Here is a 20,623-nt window from a genome sequence, read left to right on the forward strand (position 1 = left end):
GCCCCGCCAATTGACAGTATCTCATGGACAGGGTCTGTAACTTGCCCTCTGTGCCTGACCGGGTGGGAAGGGTCGATGTAATGGGGGTGAGACAGTCCCTCAGGTGACCTGGCCGCATGCCATGTAGGGATTTAAAGGTAATAACCAACACCTTGAATTGGACCCAGAAGCAAACTGGCACCCAATGCAGCTCCCCCAGCAAAGGTGTTACGTGTGCAATCCAAAATTGCTCACATGGCCACATTTTGAACCAGCTGTAGCTTCTGGATACTCTTCAAGGGTAGCCCCATGAAATTATGGGGATGAACCCCTTTGGATATCATCTAGTCCCCTTGGAGATCATCTAATCCAATCCCACTGCCCAAGGCAGAAATCCACTGTTATAGCATTCCCAACTGAAAGCCACCTAGCATATGTTTAAACATTTCTGGCAAGGAAGAGTTTATCATCTCCAAACACAGTTTGTTCCATTGTTGAACAACTATTTATTGCTTGGAAACTTTTCTTGATGTTCAATAAGTATTTGATTCCTATTTAAACCCATTGTTTCTTGCTCTGTGTTCTGAAACATCTCTGAAGAATTCTGCTCCATCTTCCAGCTGCCCCAAACAGAATATTCCAAGTAAGCTGTGTTCCAGTGGGACAAAACTTGAGATGCCTGAACTATATTCAGTATGAAACAAATCTTCCCTTATAAAAACATTAGAGAAGTAAATACAGTAGGATAGTCAGAACAAAAACATTCTCCAGTCTTTCATGTTAGATTCACAGAAACAGTTGGCTAGTAATCCACACTGAAAGAATCTTTACTTTGAAAAGCTGCACTGGCTCCCAATAGGCTTCCAGATGCAATTACAGGTGCTGGTATCACCTACATGGCATAGGTCCAGGATATTTGGGGGACTGCCTTTCTGTCAGGGCAGACATGCTCAGAATAAGACTCAGACTCACTTAGAAGGTCTAAGGATTTCTGGTTTTATTTGAACGGTGTACGTGCAAAGAGAAAGACGGGAATCCTTAGGTGGTGACAGGGTGCCCTGTTTATACTTTGCTGGCGGACGTCGTGCTTCTCCACCCTCGGGCCAGGACCGGATGGGTGCTTGAGACCTCGATGCGTCAGCTGATGGGCGATCCCGGTAATCTCCTTTGTCTCCCTGTCTTCATCCGGACCGGGTGTGTCCTCTGAAGGTGTTTCCCCGATCTTCTGATATGCGTTAATTACTGCCTGATGGGTGCTCCCATGTCATGAGCACCGTTGAGCTGAACGTGTCAGCACAACGGCACACATAATACCATAGAAACAAGAGCAAGGGATTAAAAGATAAGCAAAGCGATGCACAACAACAGACACAGACCCCGAGGAGAAGGGAACGACCTCGGCCGGAAAATCCAGTCAAAAGAACGCAAGGAGGAAGAAAGCGACAAAGACAGGGCGGAACACGAGGCATGCCTGGAGCTGTCAGCAGGACTGGTCCAAGACTACCCTGATAGAGATGTTCAAAAGAGGCCTCAGCCGCGAGGTACTCCAATGGGCACTCTATCAGGATGACCCGGAGACACTGCAAGGCTGGATCTACCTAGCGGGGAGAGCGGAACATGCTCACCGCACTTTCTTAATGACGATGGCAGAGGACAGAACAAGCAACAGCCCAAAGGGACCCTCGCCACACTTGGGGCCGGCCGGCCCCACGTACCAAAAGAAGAAGTTTGCTCGCGGACCCTGCGCAAAGTGCGGGAAAATGGGGCACAAAGCGGCAGACTGCTTCTCCAACAGAACGCCGACTAGTGCTCCCAAACTAACCCACCGCCGCCGCCGCCCCCCCTGCCGGATGACCGGAGCCACAGCGACACCGGACGAAGACTTGGACGCTTACTTTGCGGGGGAGGACGCTGAAGTCCCAGACCGGCTGGCGGGAAACGCTCCCCGCCTGCCTTAAAACGCGCCGCGAGGCAGGTGGTGGGACAGGGGCGCGAAACACATAGAGCGACGAAAGCTCCGTAATGGGACAATCAGACTTTCCTTCGGCACCAGAGCCACCACGGCTGCGGCGCTAGTGGACTCGGGGTGCTCCAAGAACCTCATTCACCCCGACATCGTCACCAAGCTCGACCTGCCTTGCCTCCCCCTCCCCACACCGCTGGCTTTCCACCAACTGGACGGCTCAACATCGGGAGGGAAACCAGCCACGACGCAGACCGAGCCTGTCACCCTGCAAATGGGCACCCACACCGAGCGAACATCTTTTGTGGTAACCCACATAGGGCGACCCATCATAGTACTAGGAATACCGTGGCTCGCGACCAACAACCCGCGCATTAACTGGAAAACCCGCACCTTCCAATTCGACGACGGCGCGTACCGGGCTCCAGTTCCGGCGGGCAGGCTCAACCCCACAGTGGGACGGGCAGAGGCAGTAGCCCAGGACAACACAGCAACCCCAGAAGAATTACTTGAACAATATGCCGATTTCTCAGAGGTCTTCGGGGAAGAGGAGGCGGACCAACTACCCCCCCACCGCAAGACGGACTGTAGAATTGAGCTGCTTCCCGATGTCCCCTTACCCAGGCCGAAGATTTACTCAATGACCCCAAAGGAGATGACAACCCTCCGGGAGTTCATCAATAAAAACCTGGCTAGGGGTTTCATAGAGCCAGCATGCTCACCCGTCGGAGCGCCCATCCTCTTCCGAGAGAAAAAAGATGGCACCTTACGGCTCTGCACCGACTACCGGGGCCTCAACGCGGCGTCCCTATCCAATAAATACCCCCTACCCCTCGTGAAAGACATGCTCGCCCACCTGTCCACGGGGAGAGTATTCTCCAAACTGGACCTCCGTGAGGCATATTACAGGATCCGAATCAGGGAGGGGGACGAGTGGAAAACAGCGTTCAACTGCCCCCTAGGCGCCTTTCAGTACAAGGTACTGCCATTTGGATTAGTGGGGGCCCCGGGAGTGTTCATGCAGCTCATCAATGAAGTACTGCATGAACACCTGTTTCAAGGGGTGCTAGTTTACATAGATGACGTCCTCATCTATACCCAGACTCACGAAGAACACGTAACCCTAGTCAGGCAAGTCCTCGAAAAGTTAAGAAGGGCGAAGCTCTACGCCAAACCATCTAAGTGCGAATTCCATAAAGCACGCCTAGACTACCTGGGGTACCGAATCTCCGGCGAGGGCATAGAAATGGACCCTGCAAAAGTCGAGGCAGTGGTGAATTGGGAACGCCCACGTAACAGGCGCCAACTTCAAAGCTTCGCGAACTTCTACAGGTCATTCGCACAGGGGTTCGCGGAGATAGCCCTCCCCCTAACAGATGTACTCAAAACTAAAGGGGTTGGGGACACACGGTGAGCCAAGAACCCAGGGACAGTACTAAATTGGACTCCCGCATGTCAGACAGTGTTCAACAGACTGAAAGCGCTGTTCACAATGGAGCCAATTCTCGCACATCCGGACCCGGAACAGCCGTTCGTGGTCCAAGCCGACGCCTCAGACTTCTCCCTGGAGGCTATACTGCTCCAAAAGGACCCTGCAGGAATCCTGAAACCATGCGCCTACCTGTCAAGGAAATTCTCAGAGATGGAAAGGCGATGGCACGTATGGGAGAAGGAGGCGTTCCCGGTAAAATCGGCGCTAGAAACATGGAGGCATCTACTGGAAGGGGCCACCCAACCATTCGAGGTCTGGACAGACCACCGGAACCTCGAGGCCCTCCGGACACCCAGACGCCTCAGCCCGAAACAGGTCAGATGGGCCCAATTCTTCAGCCGCTTTAATTTCCAACTGAAGTTCATACCGGGCAAAAAGAACTTCCTGGCTGACGCCCTCTCCCGACTGCCCCAAGACGAAGAGCCCGTCCCAGATATGATTGGGACGGTGCTATCCGCCTCCCAGCTGGGAATGGCAGTGACCACCCGGAGCAGCGCCCAAAAACAGCTCAACCCCACGTCTCAACCAACGGCAAGCCAACCAGCGAACAGACGGCGCCACCCACGACTGCCAGGAGGGATACACGCGGACCTCGCCGCCGCCCTCAAAACCGACCCCTGGCTACTAGCAAACCCCGACAAGGTGACAATGGAGCAAGACTTAGCATGGGGGGAAGGCAGAATATATGTCCCGGATTCACAGCGCCAGGCGATCCTGCGCAGATCACACGACAGCAAACAAGCGGGACACTTTGGGTTTCTAAAGACCCTGCACCTAACACGACGACAGTTCTGGTGGCCTGCATTGAGACGGGACGTTAAGGCCTACGTAGCATCCTGCCCGATATGCGCAATGGCCAAACGGGCACCGGGAAACCCTCCGGGACTACTACAAACGGTGGCGGAGCCCTCCTGACCATGGGAGGAAATCTCCATGGATTTCATAGTAGATCTACCACCCAGCCAGAAGAAAACAACCATTTGGGTGGTGAAAGACTACTTTTCTAAACAGGCGCACTTCATCCCCTGCGCATCAGTCCCATCCACCCAGCAGCTGGCTAAACTTTTCCCGTACACATGTACAGGTTACGCGGATGTCTCGTACGCGTGGTGACCGACGGGCACACAATTCACCTCGAAATTTTGGCGGGCTTTTCTAAAACTAATTGGGACTCAACAAGCCCTATCCACAGCCTGGCATCCCCAGACGGACGGAGCCACGGAGATCCTCAATGCCACACTAGAACAATTCCTACGTTCATATACCAATTACCACCAAGACAACTGGGTCGACCTGCTTCCGTTTGCAGAAGTCGCATACAATAACGCCATTCACACGAGTACAGGGAAAACCCCGTTCGAAGTAGTCTCCGGGCGCGAGTTCGTACCCATACCGGAGCTACCGCAACCCCCGGGACCCCAAGTGGGCGCAGGCGACTGGGGACGGAAGATAGCGGAATCATGGCCAATAATCACGGCAGCGCTGAAGGAAGCACAGTCTGCCTAGAAAGAACAGGCCGACAAGCACCGGCGCCAGCAACCGACATTCCAGGTAGGGGATATGGTCTACCTCTCCACCAAATTCATAAAATCACCTCAACCCTCAAAGAAACTGGGGCCTAAGTATATTGGGCCGCTTCGAGTAACACAACTAGTGAACCCGGTGGCAGTACGCCTGGACCTGCCGCACAATCTAAGGAGACTCCACCCGGTATTCCACAGCAGCCTCCTGAAACCAGCAACCACCTCCCGATGGCACCCAAGCACGCCTCTGCCCCCCCCCCCCAGTGATGATCGACAGCCAACATTTCGAGGTAAAAGAAATACTCAATTCCCGCCAACAACGGGGCACACTACACTATTTAGTAAAATGGAAACACTTCCCCCACCCAGAATGGGTGGCGGCTCAACACGTTAAGGCACCGGACCTGACCCGAGCATTCCACACAACGTACCCCGACAAACCAAAGGGGCGCCCAGCCGAACCGGCCCCTTAGGACACATTTCCCCCCTCGGGCCTCCCCCCCCGCCCGCGTCGCCCCCAGGGGAAGGGACCCCCCAAGCCTGCGACTTGAGTAGGCCTCCTCCCCACTGAGACTCATCCCCCACCCTCACCGGGCCCATTGGGGAGGGGAGATTGGTCATATGTGCATCGCCAGAGGGCAAATAGCCAGGATGCACACATGACAACACGGCGAACAACAAAAAACAAAACAATCAACAAAACAAAAAGATAAGGGTCCTACCTGGAGTTGAAACAGCCCCCGACCAGTCACGCCTCCTCTGACGAAGAACTGAGCAAGAACGAGCAGGGTGTGGTTGAGGCATGTGCACTCAGAACACACCAAAAAATGGAAACGCGGTAGAGGGCGGAGCAAGGGGAGGGGAGAAAGCACTCCGGCGGGAAATACAAAAATAAAAAAAAATTTTTTACAGCTCTCCTGGAAAAAAACGGAATGCCGGGGGGGGCTACCATTCGAAAGGGGGGCAGTATGTCATGAGCACCGTTGAACTGAACGCGTCAGCACAACGGCACACATAATACCACAGAAACAAGAGCAAGGGATTAAAAGATAAGCAAAGCGACACACAACAACAGACACAGACCCCGAGGAGAAGGGAACGACCTCGGCCGGAAAATCCAGTCAAAAGAACGCAAGGAGGAAGAAAGAGCGACAAAGACAGGGCGGAACACGAGGCACGCCTGGAGCTGTCAGCAGGAACGCAAAGGATATCACCCAGCTGAAAGTAATCACCGGCCGGAGGAGGAAGACGATTACGAGAGAAGCCCGGGGCACCAGCAGGGGCCCCGTGACCCCTCACCTACCGGCAACGAAGCATACAGGGCTTGGGGGGATGACACAACCCGAGGTGGGGGGAGCGCTGACCGGCGCAGGCTATTTAAATCCCGTACCGGCGCGCTCCCTTCACTCTCAGCTTTTTCTAGCTACGCACTATGCTGAAATAAACCAGAACCTGATTTTCCCTAAATTAGTGTCTGTGTCTTACTCAGTAGTAGGCAGCGCCGGACATCCCATTATGTTGGGCATTACTCTGTGGATATGCGTGCCTGAGGGAGGTGTGAACGCATTCCCGGGGGACATGGGAAGGCGTTCCCCTTGCTTTTTGATGGGTGCTAAGTTGGTCTGAAGGGCTTATCGTGTTGGGGGTTCCCTTCTTGATTATGGGTGCTTGGGTGATTTAGGGATTATGCTTATCCCTTCCTCTTACCTAATGTGCATGTTCCCCGTTGTGATGCACATATGCCTTGCAACGGGGAACATGACATGCTGCCCCCCAAAGAAAATCTTAGGGTGCTGGTTTGGATGGGTATGCTTCATGGAAGTTCTTTACCAACCTTTTGGCTGAGACATGTTGGGCTTGGACCCATTCTGGGTGTGGGAAATGCCTCCATTTGACCAGGTATTGTAGTGTGCCCCTTTGCCTCATGGGTCAAGTATTTCTTGGATTTCAAAATGCTGTTGCCCATCTATCATAATGGGTGGAGGCGGGGGGGTTTCTGTGTGCCATTTCGAAGGGGTGGCTGGTTTCAGGAGGGCGCAGTGGAAAACTGGGTATATGTGCCTTAGATTGTGGGGTAAGTCCAGTTTGAAAGTGACTGGGTTAATAATTTCTGTTATGGGGAATGGTCTGATAAATTTGGGTGCCAGTTTCTTGGAGGGCTGCGGGGATTTGATGAACTTAGTGGAGAGGTAGACCCTATCTCCCACTTTGTAGTTCAGTTGTGCCGCCCTGTGATTGTCTGCAAACTTCTTGTATGTAGCTTGTGCATCTGCCAGGGCTAGCTGGATGACGGGCCAAACCGTACCCAGTTGAGCTGCCCAGTCATCTGGAGAACATGGTGGGGTGTCTGGTTGGGGCAGTTCCGGGATTGGCACAAAGTCTCTGCCATAAACCACCTTGAAGGGGGTGTGACCTGTGCTTTGGTGTACCGCGTTGTTGTAGGCCACCTCTGCAAAAGGAAGCAGGTCCACCCAATTGTCCTGTTGGTAGTTAATAAATGCCCGCAGGAACTGCTCCAGGGTAGAGTTGAGGATCTCTGTAGAGCCGTCTGTGTGGGGGTGCCAAGCCGTTGACAGTGCTTGCTTGGTGCCAATGAGGTTTAGGAACTCTTTCCAGAACCTGGAGGTAAATTGTGTGCCCCTATCTGTCACCAAACGGTAGGGGGCGCCGTGGATTTTGTAGATATGGGTGAGGAATATGCGTGCCAGTTGCTGTGCAGAGGGGATGGATGTGCCTGCTTGGAAAAATAGTCTTTTACCACCCAGATTACTGTTTTCCTTTGGCTGGGTGGCAGGTCGACTATGAAGTCCATAGAAATCTCCTCCCAGGGGTGGGAGGGGCTTGCTACTTTCTGCAGCAGTCCTTGGGGTTTCCCCACCTTCCGTTTAGGCCTTGCACATGTGGGGCAGGAAGTTACGTAATCCTTGATGTCTTTTCTTAGGGTGGGCCACCAGAATTGCCTCCTGATTAAATGTAAAGTTTTTATGAACCCAAAATGTCCCGCTGTTTTATCATCGTGGGAGCGGTTTAACACCTCCGCTCTCAATGGTTCTGGTACGTATAGGGCTTTTTGTTTCCATGCGAGCCCATGCATAATAGATACATGGTGTTGGTTGTTTTGCAACCATGTATCTCTTTCGAGGGCTTGGGCGAGTCTTTGTTGCCAGTCCTGTGAAATTGACCTGCACCTTCCCCCGTTTGCCGGTGGTTGCTCTGAGGCACGTCGGGTTTTAGTCTGGCTGCGTGTGACGGCAGGGCAGCCAAGCTGTGTGTCTGTCCATACAGTCCCCACAATGTCCGGTGCTTGGCCAGCATCTTGAGGTTGTTGGGAAAGGGCATCCGCCAGGAAGTTTTTCCTCCCTGGGATGAACTTAAGTTTAAAATTGAATCTGCTGAAGAATTGCACCCAGCGTACTTGCTTTGGACTGAGGCGTTTCAGGGTGCTGAAAGCCTCCAGGTTTTTGTGGTCAGTCCAGACCTCGAAAGGGCAGGAGGCCCCTTCTAGGAGGTGCCTCCACGTTTCCAAGGCTGCCTTGACCACGAACACCTCCTTCTCCCACACGTGCCATCTCCTTTCCATTTCCGAGAACTTGCAGGAGAGGTACGCGCAGGGCTTCAGCTGATTGTCAAAATCGCGCTGAAGGAGGAGCGCTCCGATAGAAAAGTCTGAAGCATCTACCTGTACAACAAAGGGTCTGGCGGGGTCGGGATGCTGTAATACTGGCTCTGCCGTGAAAAGGCTTTTTAGCCGTTCGAAAGCCGTTCGACAATCAGCTGTCCAGTTTAACAACGCCCCTGGGTTTCGTGATTTACGGGTGTCTCCCAGGCCCTTTGTCCGGAGGAGGTTAGTCAGCGGCAGCACAATTTCCGCTAGTCCCTGGATGAAACCCCTGTAGAAATTTGTGAACCCCAGGAAACTTTGAAGTTGTCTCCTCGTGCGCGGGCGCTCCCACGCTAGTATAGCCTGGACCTTACTGGGGTCCATTTCGATCCCCCTTGCCAGGATCCGGTAGCCAAGGTAATCAATTTGCTCCTTGTGAAATTCACACTTGGAGAGCTTTGCGTATAGCTCTGCCTTGCGGAGTTTCGTGAGCACTGACTTTACGAGGCGTTCGTGCTTGGCTTCGTTCTCAGAATAAATTAAAACATCGTCCAGGTAAACAAGCACCCCCTTAAACAAGTGGTCGTGCAAGACCTCATTGATTAGCTGCATGAACACGCCCGGTGCCCCAGCTAACCCAAACGGTAGAACTCGGTATTGGAATGACCCCAGCGGGCAATTGAAAGCCGTTTTCCATTTGTTCCCCTTCTTTATTCGAATCCGGAAGTAGGCTTCCCTGAGGTCTAATTTTGTGAATATTTTTCCCTTTGCGAGGTGGGCTAGAATGTCCTTTATTATGGGCATGGGATATTTATTTGAAACGGATGCAGCATTGAGCCCGCGGTAATCTGTGCAGAGCCGGAGGGACCCGTCCTTCTTTTCCCGAAAAAGGACTGGGGCTCCGACTGGCGAGTTAGCCGGTTCGATAAACCCCCATGCCAAATGTTTGTCAATAAAGTCCCTTAATGCCTCCAGCTCCCTTTCTGTCATGGCGTATATTTTGGGCTTTGGTAAGGTTGCCCCCGGGATCAGTTCAATGGTGCAGTCTGTTTTTCTATGGGGGGGGGAGTTTGTCAGCCTCCTTTTCCCCGAAAATGTCGGCAAAGTCTTTGTATCTGGCAGGCAGACCCTCCGGGGTTTCTGCCTCCAGGTGCATTGAGGTCGTTGTCGCCCTCCCCATTGCGGCGCGGGGAACCCGATCTCCTGTGGGTGCTTTGTAATGCCCGTCTGAAAAGGTGATCTCTCTTGTCGCCCAATTTATTTGGGGGTTGTGATGCCCCAGCCACGGGATCCCTAGTATGAGTAGAGGTTGGCCCACCGGTGCCACGATGAAAGGGAGGCTTTCCTCGTGGTTGCCGAGCCTCATCGCAACTCTCTCTGTGTATTGGGTGACCGGGCCCCCTCCCACTGCTGATCCGTCCAACTGCGTGAACACCAGTTGGTGCTGAAGTGGATAACAGCAGAGGTTAAGCACGGCCACCAGGTCTTGGGTGCATGAGGCATTTCAAACAATCCGAGTCGATCAGCGCCCAAACCTTCTCTGTTTTCCCCCCGTGGGCCAGGGGGGGCTCTCACATATAGGGTCGGGCAGTTGTCACTCACCCCAAAGTCGTTGCGCCCTTTGTTATCTTACACCTGTCTTTTGGCGCTCTTCAAGGCAGGTGGCTGGCGTTTCCCGCTGGTTCGTCACTTCCGCTGTCCTCGTCATCGGTGATGTCAGGGAATTCCCTTGCCGAGGTTTCCCCCTTCGCGGCTGGCCTTTTCTTTGGCGTTGGGGCTGGTTTGTTGGGAACCTTTCCCTGGCTGTCTCTTGTCTTTGCTTTCGGGCAAGCCGCCGCCTTGTGGTTTGCCTCTCCACACTTGAAGCACTGCCCCTGGGCAAACCTGCACTCTCATTCCTCCCCCCAGGGTCGGGTCGCCGGTGTCGCTGGAGCACTGCCGGATCGGGGTCCTCTCGCTGTTGCTGTGGTTTGTAGGGACCTCTGGACGTGCTGAAAGTTTCTTGAGCGTTCTCCACCTTTCCCGCCAGCCAAATCCATTCGCGGAGGGTGGTGGGGTCATCCCAGTTTAGCGCCCATCTTAAAACGTTTAAGTCCCTCCTTGAATTTCTCCGTGAGGGTGGATTGTGACCAGTCCCGCACTTTGCCCGCAAGCTCTTGGAACTCGCTTGCATAAGCCGCCACGGAGCGCTGTCCTTGCCTGATTTGCCGTAGTGCTCTCTTCGCCGTTTCGGTCTCGCGGGGGTCTCTGAAGTGGGAGTCCAGAGCACCCAGGAACGCGTCCACATGTTTGAGTTCCGGGGCGTCTGCCTGGCATAGATGGACATACCAGTCAGCCGCCCTCCCCGAGTCTGTTGGCAATGGTGTTGATCTTTCCCTGTTCTGTCTGGAAGCAGGGTCCATATTCAGCCATGTAGTTCCTCGCGTTGATGAGGAAGAACGACAACGTGGCTGGGTCGCCGTTGAATCTTGCCGCGAGGTCTCTCACTCCCATCGTGGGTGGGCTCCAGGGCGCCTCCGGACGCGTGGTCCTTCTCCTCTCCGGTAGGAAGCTGTCGTCCCGATGTGGAGATTCCCTCGCCCAGGCTCCAGGTGGTGTCAGCTCAGCATCCACTCGCCTCCAGCCTCTTCCCAGCTGACGCCCTGCAGAATGGGGGGGGGGGGGAACCCTCTCCCAGGCAGCCCAGTGTGGTGTGCTCCGGCGTGGTCGGCTCCCTCCTCCCATGCTGTGCCCTGCCGCTGCAGCTGCCATGCTTCGGGGTCAAGCGGGGGTGGGGACGAGCTTCTGGCGCTCCGTTCGCACTCACCCCGGTCGCTGCCTCCGCGCTCCAATGCTAGTTCTGCCAGGAGCCGCTCGATCCGTGCCAGGCGTGCTTCCGTGGCTCCGCAGCACGAGTTCTCTGTGGCGCCTCCCACGGCTTGCCCGCTCCGCCAGTGATCTCCGCCCCTCGCTGTGGGTGTGTTCCATTGTTCCCACGCCGCTTCGACCCTCACGGGTAGGGATTCCCCCGTTGCATCGAGGGTGACCCATACCGCCTGCAACTCACCGGCGGTCGTCCCGGTCACGTTGTGGCTGGGTTCCTCCCCCGCTGGGCATCCGCTGGTCCTTACTGCGAGGTTGCGGGTGCTGTCGCCGATTCCCGGGTGCCGCTTCATCGCTGCGTTGGTCCCTCACAGACAAGTCTGGAAAGGTGCTAGCGAAAAAAAATTGGGGGGATTCCCGTCTTTATGTCAGGGCAGACACGCTCAGAATAAGACTCAGACTCACTTAGAAGGTCTAAGGATTTCTGGTTTTATTTGAACGGTGTACGTGCAAAGAGAAAGACGGGAATCCTTAGGTGGTGACAGGGTGCCCTGTTTATACTTTGCTGGCGGACGTCGTGCTTCTCCACCCTCGGGCCAGGACCGGATGGGTGCTTGAGACCTCGATGCGTCAGCTGATGGGCGATCCCGGTAATCTCCTTTGTCTCCCTGTCTTCATCCGGACCGGGTGTGTCCTCTGAAGGTGTTTTCCCGATCTTCTGATATGCGTTAATTACTGCCTGATGGGTGCTCCCATTATGTTGGGCATTACTCTGTGGATATGCGTGCCTGAGGGAGGTGTGAACGCATTCCTGGGGGACATGGGAAGGCGTTCCCCTTGCCTTTTGATGGGTGCTAAGCTTGGTCTGAAGGGCTTATCTATTGTGTTGGGGGTTCCCTTCTGGATTATGGGTGCTTGGGTGATTTAGGGATTATGCTTATCCCTTCCTCTTACCTAATGTGCATGTTCCCCGTTGTGATGCACATATGCCTTGCAACGGGGAACATGACACTTTCTCTGTCTATACCATCAGGTCTGGCAGGAGAGGCATGTTCTGGCTTTCATCTATTAAACAGTGTCATCTAGTGGGACCCAGGGACAAAAGTTCTTCATATCTTGTTCCTGCAAGATAGGCACTACATTCATGCCCAACAATACACTCAGAATATTACTACTGTATTTCACTTGCAATATGATTTGTAGAGATGTATTAGACATAATTTCAACAGAAGGATCTCTGAAGTGATTGGAAAAGCTGTACCTTTTGAAGAGCTAGACATATGTTTAGCGTAATACTAGAGGTCCTGGAAGACACTGAAGCAGACAGGAAGAGGAGGAGCTTAAGAAAAGAGTGGAGAAGGAGACAAAATGAACTCTGAGAGTGGCATGTCTGAAACAGTTACATAATAAAGAATTTTAAGTTACAGTTTACACTGAAGTCTGTGTCAAGAACCATCTATGAAAGAACACCATTGGCAACAAGATAGGTTCCTGGAACATTCTTGTTGCTCCCCAGCCTCTGAACATTAATACAAATAACTTGTATAAGCTGCAGGTGGACACTTTTGCATTCTGCACAATTGTTTCCAAGATGGACAAAGAAGATGCAATTCAAAGGGCAATACTGCTGTGCTGCTTGGGAGCTCCAATATAACCAATTAGTTTTAAGCTTAACAGGAGAATATATACGTTTGTGTTTTTCTGATCTGTGATGGTAATAAGAGATATTGATTTGATATGGGTTTATGTATGTATGATTTGATGTATGTTGAGTGTCTTATGATTTGATTTGATGTGTGTATATAAACACACACACATCAAATCAATTTAACTACCTCTGTCTATAAACTTCTGTCTATACTGACAGAAGTAGTTAAATTATTCAGCCTATTATTCATTTTCTTATTTGTAATATGTTTGTGACATAAGTACTCTAAAGATAAAATATTTAATGCTTCCAGAATTATTTTTACATCTCAAATAAGCTCCATATCTTTTTTTTTTCTGGCAGCAAGGAAACATTTTCATTGTGGACTATGAACTTCTAGATGGTATTGAAGTCAATAAGACAGACCCCTGCACAGTACAGTATTTGGCTGCTCCTATCTGTTTATTGTATAAGAATCTGGAGAATAAGATTGTCCCTATTGCAATTCAGGTAATTTTGGTTTTGTCCAAATTAAAATAACATTTTGGTTATTATTGAAGGTTTTAACAATTCTATTAAACTTTTCAGATAAATCAAGCTCCTGAACCAAGCAATCCTATTTTCCTTCCATCTGATGCTAAGTATGACTGGTTATTAGCCAAAATATGGGTACGTTCTTCTGATTTCCATATGCATCAGACTGTTACCCATCTGCTTCGGACTCACTTAATTTCAGAAGTTTTTGCAGTGGCCATGTTCCGACAATTGCCTGCTGTCCATCCTCTCTTTAAGGTGGGTTAAGATACTAGGAGAATCTATATTATAATCTATGTTATAATAAGGCCAGTTTGGTGTAGTGGTTAAGGCACAAGACTGAAAAAGGGAGACTATGAGTTCTAGTCCCACCTTAGGCACAAAGCCAGCTGGTAACCTTGGGCCAGTCACTCTCTCTCCAGCCCTAGAAAGAGGGCAATGGGAAACCCAAAGACATAGACAGATAGACAAACAGGATAATCTGAGCATAGCAAGAGGGTGGTGGTTGTTTTTTTGCTTCTGCAAGACCCAGCAAACAATTAGGAAGATACAGCATGGGAACTAAATAGTCAAGTGTCATATTATTCTGATGCCAGATGACTTAGATGTAGCATGTTAACTGAAATCCATTTCTTATGCTCCCAGACATGCCTTTATTTGACTTGGGTACCAACACAATAACAAGCAGTTATGCTAGCAGATAAAAGGGCATACCCCAGGTTTAAGATACTAGAACTGCCCTTCAAGTTTCACACACACAGAGTTGTTAGCAATTTACTCAAGGCTGAGTAGTCAAAATCAAACAAGCAAAGGAACATAAATCATAGCCTCTGGAGATAAGGCTTGCCTAAGCAGATTTCAATCTCTACAGGAGCACACAGAAAAGTAGTCAAGATCCAATCCAAAGTTCAGAGAGCCGAACAAGGTTCATCAGCCAGTTCAACAGCAGTTCTTCCACAGGCAGAAGGCAATGACACACCAGACAATAATCAAATGGTTATTTCCAACAAGGAAAGCTGTCAGAGCTTTATCAGAGCTGCCTCTCTTATAAGGATGCTGTTTTTTAGTTAAGGCAGTCAAATCATTGATAGGCAAGGCAGCTTACTGAGTGTTTTTGCTCTACTCTTCAATTTACTTGCCATTTTCATTATCTAACTATTTCAGCTGTTCTAATGCTTCCTATTTTTGATCAACCTCAGGTGATTCCTGGCTTGGTGTCTCCTGAGGCTGGCATTCCACTGGTTCAGCTGGAGCAGCTTCTTCAGACTCAGGGTTGTCTGAGTCCTGGGCCATAACGAAAACACCAAATTGCATTCTTCAAGCTATTTCTTTTCTGTAATATGTTTGCTGTGGTGATAACCATAGAGGTATTTTTGGACACAATCTAAGTTTTTGTCTATTCCAAATGCTCAGGATGGCACGTCTAATAAAATGATTTTTAAAATCTACATTAATCTTATCATAACATAAATAGCCGTGCCACCCAAATCTCAAACTATGTCCTCCTAAGTCCAACAACCTTCCATTTCTCAGCATCAACCATTTTTTCATCCAAACCAAACAGCAAGCTGCAAAGTACAATTTCAAAGTACCTCCTCTTTCTTTAGCATCTTGCAAGATCTTGTATTTCACTCATGGTTTTTTCCTTGCCAAATAAATTTAGGTATGTCTTTCTGCCACTGTTTAAATGGTAAATCTGTTGTCAAAATAGGTATTGTCTGAAACAAAAATAACGTTCTAGGTAAAACATTCATTTTTATCACAGAGGTTCTTCCCAGCAATGACATGTAATTGTCATGTCCCATCTTACCATGTCTTTTTTAATTTCATTCCACATCTTAACATAATTATTTTGAAACAACATACAATTCATATCTGTCGGATTAACACACAAATATTTTACTTTTTTCTCAATTTTAAAACCTGTTTTGTTCATCAATTCTGTTTGATCTTGTATCTTCATATTTTTGTTAACATCTCTGTCTTTTGTTTATTAATCTTAAAACTAGCTAATCCTCCAAATTCTTTTAGTTTTCTCATTAGTAGTTCTATTCCTTTCAGCAGGTTCTCCAACACCAACGCCAGGTTGTCTGCAAAGGCTCTCAGTTTATATGTCTCTTTTTAAATTTTTATACCTATTATCTCATCTTGCATTATATCTCTGTTCAGAACTTCCAAAATCAATATAAACAAAAGTGGGGATAATGGATAGACTTGTCTTGTTCCCTTTTGAATCTCACATGTTTTTGTTAAATCTCCATTAATAATGATTTGTGCTTTCTGTAGTGTATATATCGATTTTACCCATTTAATAAAATTCTCTCCGAAGTCCATATTCTCTAAAACTTTGAACAAAAAGGGTGTGAAGAATGTGGGTTCAGATATCCCAACAGTAAGAAATCTCTCTGGAATCAGTAAAGTATTTCGTTTATTGAAAGATACAGTACCATCGCCCTCTGCATCTAAAGACTCAAGTAATTGCATTTCCCCTTGTCCTCTTCTTTTATCAGATCCAAGTCCCCGCCTTCGTTTGAAATTGAATATTTACAACTGCCTTTGGTTTTACAACCTGGGCTTCAGCAACATTCTTCACTGTTCGTTGGCAGATAACACTTTAGCCACAACATTCTGGTGTCAACTTGCTGATTCTGTGAAGTTTCTAACTCTTGCTGGCTCTGTGATGTTTCCAGCTCTCACTCACAGCAATCAAGTCTCCCCCCTCCCTCCTTTACAACCCATGACAGAGGAAAAGGCCCAGAAGGGGGTTTTATGTCTTCTGGGGCCAAACTTCTGACAAAGGGCCAGTTAAGATTGTCAAATGCTTTCTCCACATCCAAAAAGATTAATGCTTGTTTTTCATCATTTATTTATTTATTTAATTAATTTATATCATTATTTATTTCATTATGCTGTTCCAGATAATTCTTCTTTGACTTCTTTATAATATTGAGCTATCAACCCATCCGGGCCTGATGCTTTTCCCAGTTTTTTCCCAGTTTAATTTGTTTTATCACTTTTTTTGCTTCTTGAACAGTTATAGGTCTGCTTAATGTTGATGAACTTAATCAATACCACTGATCCCTGAATTCTTGGATGACTGACTTTTCAACATATTTATTCATGCAGCTTTGTCAGTGTTAATCTTGGAGTATAGTTCTTTTTTAAAAAATCTGCCAATTTCCCTATATTTCTGATCTTGATCAAGGGGACTTTTCATCTCTTATTCTGGATGGGGTTGCACTGCCCCAGACAGATCCTGTGTGCAGTTTGGCAGCCCTCCTGGACTTACAGCTCTTGCTTGAAGAGCAGGTGACAGCCATGACTAGGAGGGCCTTTGCACAGCTTTGTGTTGTTTATCAATTGCACCCATTACTGGACTGGGAGGTCCTGCTCATAGTCACTCATATTATAGCCACCTCCCAATTGGATTACTGCAATATGCTGTACAAGGGGCTGCCCTTGAAAGAGTATTCAGAAGCTTCAGCTGGTGCAAAATGTAGCGCCACATGCAGTTATGGATGCCAGTTGTTCAGCACATGTGACACCTCTGCTCCATGAGCTGTTTTGCTACCAGTATGCTTCTGAGTACAATTTAAGATGCTAGTGGTTAACTTTAAAGCCCTTTTTCGCTTGGAACTGGGTTACTTATGGAAGCATCTCTCCCCAGTGGTATCTACCCATCCTTTTAGATCTGACAGGAGAGGTATGCTCCAGATGCTGTCTGCAAAGGAGTGCCATCTGGGAAGTCATGTAGAAAATCTTGAAGAGAGTCATTTCTGTTGTGGCACCCACTCTCTGCGACATCGTCCCCCCTCCCCCCCGAGATCAGACTCATCCTGACCCTGCTGGCTTTCACAAGAAAGAAAGAAAATTGGTTTTGCCATCAAGCCTAGGTCCCTGATAGTATGTGTGAGCTCATTTCTTGATTGTAGTGATTGGGGTATGCTTGTTAGTGTTCTCAGATGCTATTTTAAGTTATATATAGTTTTGGTTACTGTTATTTATTCTGGTTTTAATTGTTAGCCACCTAGAGTCATGTATTTGAATTGGGGGAGTTACCTGCAAAGGAGTGTCATAAGGGCTTCATGATGCTCTTGACTGAAAATGAGCATGACAGAAAATTGGATTTTTGGAACCTCTAAAAATGATCATTGCAGAATTAAAAGGCATACAAGAAAAAATAGAGTGACCCTTTACAACTTCTGTTCATGGCCCCACTTGCACAAGGTCAAGGATGATGTTGCTAGGCTCCAGTCACTGCTGGATTGTACATGATATGGTGGCTCAGAGGCCCTCATGCCATTTTATTTATACAATATATAAGCTGCCTGACTCCCAGTGACTCTGGGCAGCTTACTATTAAAAGTATAGTAAAAAGTACAAAGAACAAAAAAGAAGAATGGCCCCTGAAGCAACATAAAACAGGGGCTCAGCCTTCACTTTGCTCTAGAGCCTGGAAAAATAGCCAGGTCTTTAATAGCTTCCTGAATGTCATCAGAGTGGGAGCCATATGGATCTCTGCGGGGAGATCATTCCAGAGGCAAGCACCATGACAGACAAGGCACACTTCCTGAACCCCACAAGATGACACTGCTTAAACAGTGGGAACCAGAGTGTGCCCACTCTGCCTGATCACACCAGAGAGGCAAAAACAACTGCAGACAAGCAATCCCTCAAATAACCAGGCCATATGCCATGAAGAACTTGAATTGCACCCAGAAGCCAACTGATAACCAGTGTAGTTCACAGAGCAGGGGGGTCACAACACTTCTTGTGCCACTGCATTCTGGACCAACTATAGATTGTCTGCTTACATGCATAGAGTGTTGCTATTGCTTCTGTTTTTAAAGGTTTGGCTTGGCTTGGTTTGCTGACTTGGTGTGTTGTTCATTATTACTATTCTGAACATGTTCTCACATGGTGGGGGGGCCATCTTGCTTTCTTTGTCAGGGCCAATATCTATGCTGAAAGATATGCAGTAATTGCAAATTGTTTTCCAGGCTTAATCTGAGTTGCTGTTTTAAACAATTAAAGACTTAGCTTATCTGGTAGTACATTTTGTAGTTATGGGCCTATCCAAACACAGATTTGTAGGAGGGGTCCTTTGATCAACACTCATAAGCTGTGTCCTGATCCAGCTAAGCACACAACACCGGAAGCGGTTATAAATGTTTGGTTTTACTAATAATAATTACACCAGCAAGTTAGTCGTCTCACACAGCTCCGAGGAGCGTGGTTTGGGGTTAGGGCAAGGCACGAGGCGGCTCAGGTCAGACCTGACTCAAAAGTACTGTTTGGCATGGAATCAGGGCAAGGCACAGGAGAGCAGTCCATCGCGAATCAAGGCAAGACACAGAGAGGCGGTCTAGTGTGGAGTCAAGGTGAAGCACAGCGGAACTTCTCGGTGCGGATTTTGTTCTAGGCGCCAAAGAGCCGTCTGGCACGGAGTCAGACCGAGACGCAGAGGAGCAGTCCGATGAAGTTTCACAGGGCACGGAGGGGCAATCCAGTGTGGAGTCAAGGCAAGGCACGGAGTCAAGGTTTGACACAGGATCACAGCTTGGCTTGGAGAGACAGTCCGGAACTTCAAGGCAAGAAGTGGGAGGTTGAGTGAACGGTTGTCTCCGACAACCTTCTTTGGCTTCGGGCGCTCCTTATTTCTTTGATTTTCCTGCTGTTTGGCTGCGGAAGCCAATTGGAATGCTCACTGTTCTGCCTGCTTTTCTGCCCTCCTATTGTGCATGCTGGGAGGTGGCAGCAATTCTGCCCCCTTTTCTTCACCAATCAGCGGCTCTGAATCTTGGCACCCACGGCTTGGCTCTGCCTTCCTTTCCCGCTCAATCTTTGCACCTTTTTCTCTGCCAATCAGTGGCTCCTGTAAATGATTGCCTATTCTAAAGTATCATCAGACTCACAGGCAGAAGTTCAAGGATATCTGATTTAATAACAGCATGCAGGATCCCAAAGAAAGCTGAGAATACTAAAAGCACGGGCAAATTCAAACTAAGAACCCTCGGTGAAAATGAAATCCCTCCCCCTTAGAATATTCTCAAATCCATATCCACAGGCGCTCGTAACGGTTCCTGATGGTCTGCCAGAAAAGTCCTTGAACAGGCAAGATAACCCAAACACATTCCATTCCCCCTGATTCAGAGGGAATCAGAGCTTCTGTACAGAGCTTGGTACAAGGTTTCAAAGCAGCTCCCTCGCAAACAGAAACACGCGTCAGCGCCATGGCATGAGAAACGTTACGATGTTTAAGATACATTAAAACAGTGAACGTGACAGCTCCCAAATTCTTCCCACCTTTTCCACAGTCAACTCCCCCTCCTCTTCATCAGACTCTGACTCCATCCTGACAAGCTGCTTGTTGGAAAGAATCATTACATGTTGTCATTCCCAAGCTAAAAAACTTATTTTCATATCTTTTGGGGTTGCAAACATATCCTCAACTTTTTAATTATTTATTACTATTTTACGTTTTATTTTTAAATAATTTATTCTGCAGTTTTAACTGTTATCACTTGAGATGTATACAAACTGTGTTAGTCAGTACAGTCAGGGTACTCTGGCCTTACTATATTTGGCAGATGCCATGGGGACCATCTCTCCTTGCAAGTGGATTGAGTCCTTCTATGGCTGCCTGACATGGGTCTGAGTTTTCGGCATTGTTGGTAGAGATGTTCCTTTTTATTTTATTATTTCATTTCATTTCATTCTTTTTTTTTTGTAACAACATTTTCTCATTTACTAGGAGTAGGTAGGCAAATGATATGTAATCTTTAGAGCAATTTAATTAGTCTTTTAGCAGCATGTGATTATTTGATCTATTAATATTACTTTTCTTTATTAGATGCTTTATCATTTTATATCATTAAGAGAACTTCATTAAACAGTAATAGTTTATCTGATTTGTAATCCTCTAAATAAAATATTTGATTGCTTTCCAAAACAGATTGAATTTTCTTACTGTATGTTGCATCTCCAATATTTAATTGTAATTGGGTCAAACAGTTAAAATAAGATGGAAACTCAGAGCTTGATGTAACAAATTAAGATGCCTGAAGTATTCATTCTAAAT

At 48.5% G+C, this 20,623-nt stretch overlaps 1 protein-coding gene across 1 annotated transcript in view; it reads left to right on the top strand.

Moving 5' to 3' along the window:
- The window catches only part of ALOX5 (arachidonate 5-lipoxygenase), a 93,969-nt gene that overhangs the window by 51,323 nt on the left and 22,023 nt on the right, over positions 1 to 20,623 (top strand). Inside the window, exons 7-8 of the mRNA XM_063298607.1 lie at positions 13,372 to 13,518; positions 13,597 to 13,800. Of these exons, the coding sequence (XP_063154677.1) occupies positions 13,372 to 13,518; positions 13,597 to 13,800 (351 nt within the window). The remainder of the gene's footprint in view (positions 1 to 13,371; positions 13,519 to 13,596; positions 13,801 to 20,623) is intronic.

This window comes from Candoia aspera, chromosome 3 (assembly GCF_035149785.1).
Source record: "Candoia aspera isolate rCanAsp1 chromosome 3, rCanAsp1.hap2, whole genome shotgun sequence".
In the NCBI taxonomy this organism is placed as follows: domain Eukaryota; kingdom Metazoa; phylum Chordata; class Lepidosauria; order Squamata; family Boidae; genus Candoia; species Candoia aspera.